This window comes from Littorina saxatilis, linkage group LG5 (assembly GCF_037325665.1).
Source record: "Littorina saxatilis isolate snail1 linkage group LG5, US_GU_Lsax_2.0, whole genome shotgun sequence".
NCBI classification, from domain to species: Eukaryota; Metazoa; Mollusca; class Gastropoda; order Littorinimorpha; family Littorinidae; genus Littorina; species Littorina saxatilis.
Genome location: NC_090249.1, coordinates 40,427,583 through 40,435,268, shown reverse-complemented (window position 1 = coordinate 40,435,268; position 7,686 = coordinate 40,427,583). Strand labels below are relative to the sequence as shown.

At 41.2% G+C, this 7,686-nt stretch overlaps 1 protein-coding gene across 1 annotated transcript in view; it reads left to right on the top strand.

Annotated features, from left to right (window-relative positions):
- Nucleotides 1-7,686, top strand: part of LOC138965947 (tyrosine-protein kinase receptor Tie-1-like) — a 108,357-nt gene that overhangs the window by 73,911 nt on the left and 26,760 nt on the right. The window contains exon 6 of the mRNA XM_070338030.1: nt 1,184-1,321. Coding sequence (XP_070194131.1) covers nt 1,184-1,321 — 138 coding nt within the window. The remainder of the gene's footprint in view (nt 1-1,183; nt 1,322-7,686) is intronic.

The following is a 7,686-nucleotide window of genomic DNA, read 5'->3' as shown; positions in this document are numbered from 1 at the left end:
GTTAGCGCACTCTTGGAGTGCGCTAACTTTTCCACAGAGCGTATTCTTCCGCCCTTTGCCATAAGCGAGACTGTGCTCTCATCCTCAGAATTAATTAATGACATGTAGCTTATATTATCCACAATACCAAATGACCATAAATTCCCTGCTTCTCAATTAAAGCAGAAGTTTTTTGTGACAGATTGCATGTGCCTATGCCACAGTGACACTGATCTAAAAATCATTTTCGCCGACTAGCATAGATTCTTCTCATATGCCGTGTTAGTGGCATGTAGCTTATCATCCACATTACCAAATGATGAGTTAGTATACAATTCCCAGCGGCTAACAGAAAACAAAAGTGTTATTCCGATAACGTACCAGCTACTGAGCTAGACCAGCATTTGGAAGACCGACTCGATCGACTCTGTCATATGCGCTTCGTTCAATAATGAATTTTCTCGATTTGCTCTATAAATCCCTTAGTGCACTGGGATGTCTTTTTTTTTTTTTTTTAAACCTGCACATTTAATTTAGCACCACAAAAAAAATCTCGTTTCACACAAGAAGCGGCCTTGTTTGTTTCCGATGTGTGCACAATCAGTGAAGGATGTTCTCATCCCACGTAATTGAAAGTCTGAACAGATCCACTTTGGTTCCTTCTGGTGTAAATGATAGAATATACCATCACTGGGATGTCTCAATAACTTAAAATATTCATTCATTCATTCATTCATTCATTCATTCATTCATTCATTCATTCATTCACTCATCTATCCATTCATTCATTCATTCATTCACTCATCCATCCATCCATCTATCCATCCATTCATTCATTCATCCGTTCATTCATTCATTTTTTATTCGTTTATTTATTTGTGACAGGGGAGGCTACCGCTCCTTTCACAGCAGACTCTGCACCCGAGTTGTTGGCCTTTAAGTCAACACCGGTGGATTGTGGAATTCTGTTTGTGATGGGGTCTGGTGGTTTCCGATTGTCTGTATGTTCATGGAAACCTTCGGGTTTGCATAACAGTTTTTATAGGGCTAAGAAATTAGCCCTAACATTTTCAATCCTGTTTGATTGCACTTCGCCTCCCGAGGTGATCGTAGTGTTACGGCACTCGGTTACATATTGATTAATCTGTTTATTTTTCGTTGTTTTTGTTATTGACTAACTTTTAGTCATTGGTTGCAAATGCAGGTTGCGAGCCCTACACATACGGCCCAGGGTGCGTCTACAAGTGTGGTCACTGCCGCCTCCAACAGACGTGCAACCCTGTCACTGGGCTGTGTCCAGGGGGGTGTGCGCCCGGCTGGATGGGCGCCCGCTGTGATCAAGGTAAGGGTCATTTGGTTTGAACAAAAGTGTATTCAATTTTCAAGACATGAAACAATTCAATGTATACAGTAAGGGTAACTGAGACTGGTGATCCGTAAGCTACGCGCTATTCCTTTTTTGAAGCCGCATTGGTTTGTACACTAGCTTATTTGCAAAACAACGACGAGATACTTGCCATTAACGTTCTTTCCTTTTCAGCGTTTAGGCATCCTTCTTGTTTAACACTTGATGTGACATCAAAACTGCGTACTTGTTTACGCTCACACATTTATATCTGACACCCCCCACCCCCCCCCGCCCCCCCTCCCCCACCCAGCCCAAAAAATCGAAATAAAAAACAAAACAACAATAACAACAACAACAACAACAACAACAACAACAACAACAGCAGCATTAACAACAACAACAACAACAACAACAACAACAACAACAACAACAGAAAAGAAGAGAAAAAGAGCAAGAACCAGAAGAAGAGAACTTCTCCCAAAAACTTCAGATGTTTACTCAAAATAACACGAGGAAAAATGGGCTATCGGCATAAACAAGACAGTGTAAGATTCGGGGAGGCTGATTGAAACAAATATTCTGTTCGTGAGTGTTTTTGTTTTGTCTTTCTATTCCTGCTCGATCTACATCTGTCTTCTTTTGCATTTGCTCTCCTTTTATCCCTGTTTACGTGGTCACCTGTTTCTCTTAGCTCATCTGTTACTGAGCTGTTACTTAGTCGCTTCCTTCATCCACCCACGAGATTAGTTCCAAACTGAGTGCTCCTTGCCACCACATCTGAAGATTATTCTATCCAAGACTCGACAGCCTGAGATTCCAGGGAGTGCCTCGCGGTTTGCAGGTTGATGCGCGGATGTGCGTTACATGCAGGCACCTGAATCACTTAATCTCTGTCCGTGTCTTTTCTGCTTAGACGCAAAGGGTAGCCTATGCGTGAGCGGAAGTTTGAAGAAAGAAAGTATCTAGTAAAGCAGAATGTTGCTTCATAGTAAAAGGAATTAAAAATGATTTAAGCAGGAAATGGTTAATTCTTTACGATGTCGTGGGAAAACTGAAAGTGAAAACATCAACAATTCAGTCTTACTGATATTGATTAATTACATTTCAAAGTAGTTTCTTTTTTAAATGTTATGTGATGCCCCCTGGTTTATCGCGGTGAACCAGAGCAAAATCGCAGACATGCGTCTCTGGAGCAAAATAACCGACATGCAAGATGAAAAGCTCACTTCGGGGATGAAGAAATGTAGATTTTCTGACTGATCAATGGATCTCGCGATGTAGGGATTAGCTAAGGGCAGTAGTAGGTAACGAACAAGTGGTTCGTTGTATTTCAGTTACACCCAGGATGTTCCACGTCAAGCTTTGTAACCACAGAGTGAGAGAGAGAGAGAGAGAGAGAGAGAGAGAGAGAGAGAGAGAGAGAGAGAGAGAGAGAGAGAGAGAGAGAGAGAGAGAGATGAGAGAGAGAGAGTTGTAAGAGAGAGAGGGAGAGAGGAGGGGGGGAGAGAGAGAGAGAGAGAGAGAAAAAAGAGGTATGAGAGAGAGAGAGAGAAAGAAAGAGAGAGAGAGGGAAAGAGACAAAAGAGGTATGAGAGAGAGAGAGATGAGAGAGAGAGTTGTAAGAGAGAGAGAGAGAGAGAAAGAGAAAAAAGAGGTATGAGAGAGAGAAAGAGAGGGAGGAGATGAGAGAGAGAGAGATGAGAGAGAGCTGAGATGAGAGAGAGAGAGTTATAAGAGAGAGAGAGAGAGTGGAGAGAAGGGGAGAGACAGAGAGAGAGGGGGAAGGAGAGAGGGAGAGAGAGGGGGGGGAGAAAGAGAGAGAGAGGAGGATAGAGAGAGAGGGATAAGAGAGAGAGAGAGAGAGAGAGAGAGAGAGAGAGAGAGAGAGAGAGAGAGAGAGAGAGAGAGAGAAAGAGAGAGAGAGAGACAATGACGTAGGTTTACCTTTTACGCTCGCCATCTTGATTTTCTCAGGTCACACGCTGTTGCCGAGCGTTATCTCCCTTGGCGCGGCCCGCCATTTGTACGAGTTAAAAAGAAAGCATTGTGAGAGAACAGAAAAGCCATTTGTTGTTAAAATCAAGACTCCTGAGCTACTTATCTGCATAAACCCGATTGGCAAAATGTAGACTACCTGCGGTTGTTCACAGCATCTTGAACGCCACTTCAGGAGAAGGCGGTAATTTAAGTGTTTAAAAAAAGTCAGATGGAATGACAATCAGGCGAGAGTGTTCTTAGTGTCCAATATATTTATTTTTTTTAGAAGTGGTACAGTTTGGCTTACTTATCTTCTTTTTCAGATTCAGTGTCTTCAATAGCAAGTGCAATTATTGTTACTCCTGTCTCATTATGTAAATGGTACCGTTTTTGCACAAACTAACATGGTACACACATGACATTTCCTCAGTCTTACCGTCTGCTTCACCACACTAAATTGATCTATGCTAAAAAGAAAAACATTCAAGTCAGCACAGCTATTCAAACACATACAGGCGTCTTTAATTCAGCTGACAAAAACGCTGTTTTGATGCAAGAAAGCCAAACCTCTGAAATCAAACCTATTGATTTTGTGGTTTGTAAGGCGGCACCTTTACAGGGCCAGAACTACACTTAGCGTCAAATTTGTTGCCAGATAACCACGAACTACTAGCTATGAACACTATCCCAGCAGAAAGAAACTTTTGACCTGCCCTTTTGCATCATTCCGGAATAGTTACAAAATCAACTCGTTGTTCTCTCTGTTTTTGTATCGTCACCTGGCGCATGCGTAGTATTGTTTGCATCTCCTGCGTTGGCGGCAGTTGCCTCCCCTTTCCCATGACATGCGCATCGGCTCGGCACGTGCACCTGTTTGCTTGTGTTGAAGACGTGCAGAAGTTTTCAGAGGTCTTCCCACATGACTTTCCGCTCACATTTCGCATGCACGAAATTGACTAGGTGGGGTTCCTCGGCATTTGTGAAGATCCAACAACGAGCATCTTTCAGCCATTTAAACGAAACAGCTGAGACAGTGTCACATATTGTTTTGCTGGCGCTGCACTGACTCAAGTTGAAACTGAGTTGTGCAGTGGCTGCTGTTGTGTAATCTTTACACCCCCCCGGCCCACCCCTCCACCCCCCCACCCACCCCAACTCTCTCTCTCTCTCTCTCTCTCTCTCTCTCTCTCTCTCTCTCTCTCTCTCTCTCTCTCTCTCTCTCTCTTCTTTGTCTCACGCATTTTATGCCCCTTTTTTGGCATGAAGGTAAATAGTAAACAGGAAATGGTTGCAATCCTTACAATGTCTCCCCTTTTGTGTGCTACATACACCCTCCTCCCTATCCGCCTTTTTCTACAGTTGCTCTGCAGCATGTTAAAAAAACTTGAATCACTTGTACGTCGCTTATGCCCTTTGATTTAAGATTAGAACCTGTCATCTTGACACGTAGGGCGTTTAAATGCGTCTTTGTAATACTTTTTTAACATCACACTTTTTTGTCTACAAAGTCAACATTAATCAACCAAAATTTACAATAAGGATAAGCCAAAACTGTGAATATTTTGTTAATAAGATTTTGTAAGTATGAACTCAGTGACAGTTTCATGAGCCCGCTGCTTTCGCTAAGCAGAATTAGAAAGACGTCCCAGTAGAAATTGTTGTACACACTAGGTCTCCAAACGGGCGCAATACTGATAGCGAAGGTATAGTAGAAGGCATTACCCAATATTGACGGACTGTGTGATGTGATGATATCTTCTGCTATGGTCTGTTGAGACAGTGATATCAAAATCTCGACCTCCGGTCTCGATTTTTATATCCCTGTCGAAACAGACCAATAGCAGAAGATATCATCACCCCCCGCGGGTTAGGGGGAGTCCCATATTGGTTGGGACGAGAAAGAATTTACCCGATGCTAACCAGCATGTCGTAAGAGGCGACTAACAGGTTCTGTTTCTCCTTTTACCCTTGTTAAGTGTTTCTTGTATAGAATATAGTCAATGTTTGTAAAGATTTTAGTCAAGCAGTATGTAAGAAATGTTACGTCCTTTGTACTGGAAACTTGCATTCTCCCAGTAAGGTCATATATTGTACTACGTTGCAAGCCCCTGGAGCAAATTTTTGATTAGTGCTTTTGTGAACAAGAAACAATTAACAAGTGGCTCTATCCCATCTCCCCCCTTTCCCCTATCCCATCTCCCCCCTTCCCCCGTCGCGATATAACCTTGAATGGTTGAAAACGACGTTAAACACCAAATAAAGAAAGAAAGAAAGAACACAGTCAGTCAATGTTAGATATATTGCAAATTCTCTGGACATTTTGTATTTACTGTAAAGAAATTACAAAAGTATTTGTCTCAGTTTTGGCTGTTCCATATCCCTCCCTCTGATTATTATTTCTTTTTGTTCACTCTTTTCTTGTACTTTTCAGTATTTCAAAATGTCTTTTCTTTCAAAAAGTCTTTAGTCACTTGCTCAACTAAATTCTGGGATCATTACATTTTCATATATATTTGTTTGTTTTTAAATTTAGGTGTTTTTGTTTTTGAAGTGGGGAAGCAATAAAGAGGTCGTCGATATCAAAACTGATATCGACGGAAATGTCGTCGATATCACTTTTGCACTGAGCTCAGTTTTGCCCAATTGACCAATGGAAATCCACGTAATATATGAAATAGCAATATTCATATTTATGTGTTATCAGAAACTCTACAGGCTGTCTTTGCTTTCTGTTGTTATTGATGCTGCTGCGTTTGATGTCGTCTTGTTCATCTTCCGTTTTCATATTTTTGTATTTTATTTTATTTTATCTCTGAAGTTAGTGTATAGGACATAGGTGTGTACTTTTTTTTTTTTACTGCACATACGTTTTACTCTTTCTTTTTCCTTACTCTTTCTTATAAATTTGTTCCTTCTCCTTATTTTCCAAATCCAAGAAACCCATCCATTCTACTTAAACACCTATCTGGCACTTACCATCGTCACTTCATAAATCATACCGGAACACCCACGAGACAGGAAGTAAGATCAAGTATTGTGACTCCGGGTCGAAAGAGTGCAGTGTATTCTAGCGCCTATCAGAGGAATGTGGCAACCTGGGGTTAGAGTGGCGGGGTGTGTCACTGCGCACAAGAGAAAAAAAGTGCCAAGAGACGTTGTGCAGACAAAAGGCAATGACGTAAGCAATTGTGGGGCCAGACGTGTTTCTGACCCGTGTTATCGTACGGTCGGCTTCTTTTTCGCATCGTTTTTCTGGCTTTCTTGGGTTTCTGCGAACACATTTTGATAAAGAATGGGGGGAAACTCAACACGGAGTCAAATGCAGAACTAGTTGTTCTGTCTGTCTGTCTGTTTGTCTGTCGGTATTTCTGTCTGTCTGTCTGTCAGTCTGTCTGTCTGTCTGTCTGTCTGTCTGTCTGGCTGGCTGGCTGGCTGACTGGCTGGCTGGCTGGCTGTGTGTTTAAGTTCTTCGTTTGTTTGTCTGTCGTTTCATCAAAAAACAAGAAAGGTAGGTTGTTGGAACGTTTGTTATTGACAAAAAAATACATATACTTTTGTTTGTTATTGACAAAACAATACATACCACCTTTTCTTGTTTTTTTATTCTGAATTTTGGAACGTTGGCAGTCTCTTTGTTTTTGGATTTTGTCGTGTTATCAGTTAGTCAGCCAGTCAGTCGGTCTGTGGATCAATTACTATAATCTAGAGAACACTCTTCACAGGCACTGGTTATAGGCTACATCATAATGAGTACGTCATATTAAGATGATGATATGATGATGAAGTCATGTCAAGTCATATCAAGAAATCTTGAATGTCTTGTCACACTATAACTTGTCTTGTCACTATAACTTTCATTGGTGGTACATCACATCAGACTTATACAACTGCATACAGTTTTAAGTTGATATAAAAAGGCGCCACGTTTGTTGATTAACTAGTTATTCGCAATGTTTTGACATTCTTCTCAACTGATCTATCAACACTTTAGCATGACACTCCTCGAATATACTTTATGTACTTGAATCGCTCTTAAAATCCTCATCTGTCGTCCAATTCCTTTTATTTTAAAATGTATATGAAATGATGTCTCATAATTATGTGGTGAATTGGATGTTGTTGTTTTTGAGTGTGATTCATTTACTTTTTTTTTTTAATGTAGCCCTTAGGGCTTCTGAAATAAACTAATTTTGCTATGCCTTATCTTGTTTCTTTAAACATTCTTACTTTGTTATATGTTGTGGTCCTTTTTTGTTTCAATATTCATTTTGACTTTTATCCCATACCCTCACCCCCCCCCCCCCCATCGCCCACTACCCAACGCCCCTCCCCCCTCCCCACTACGCCCCCCCCCCCCCGGAGGGGTTGTTAAAATAATCTAT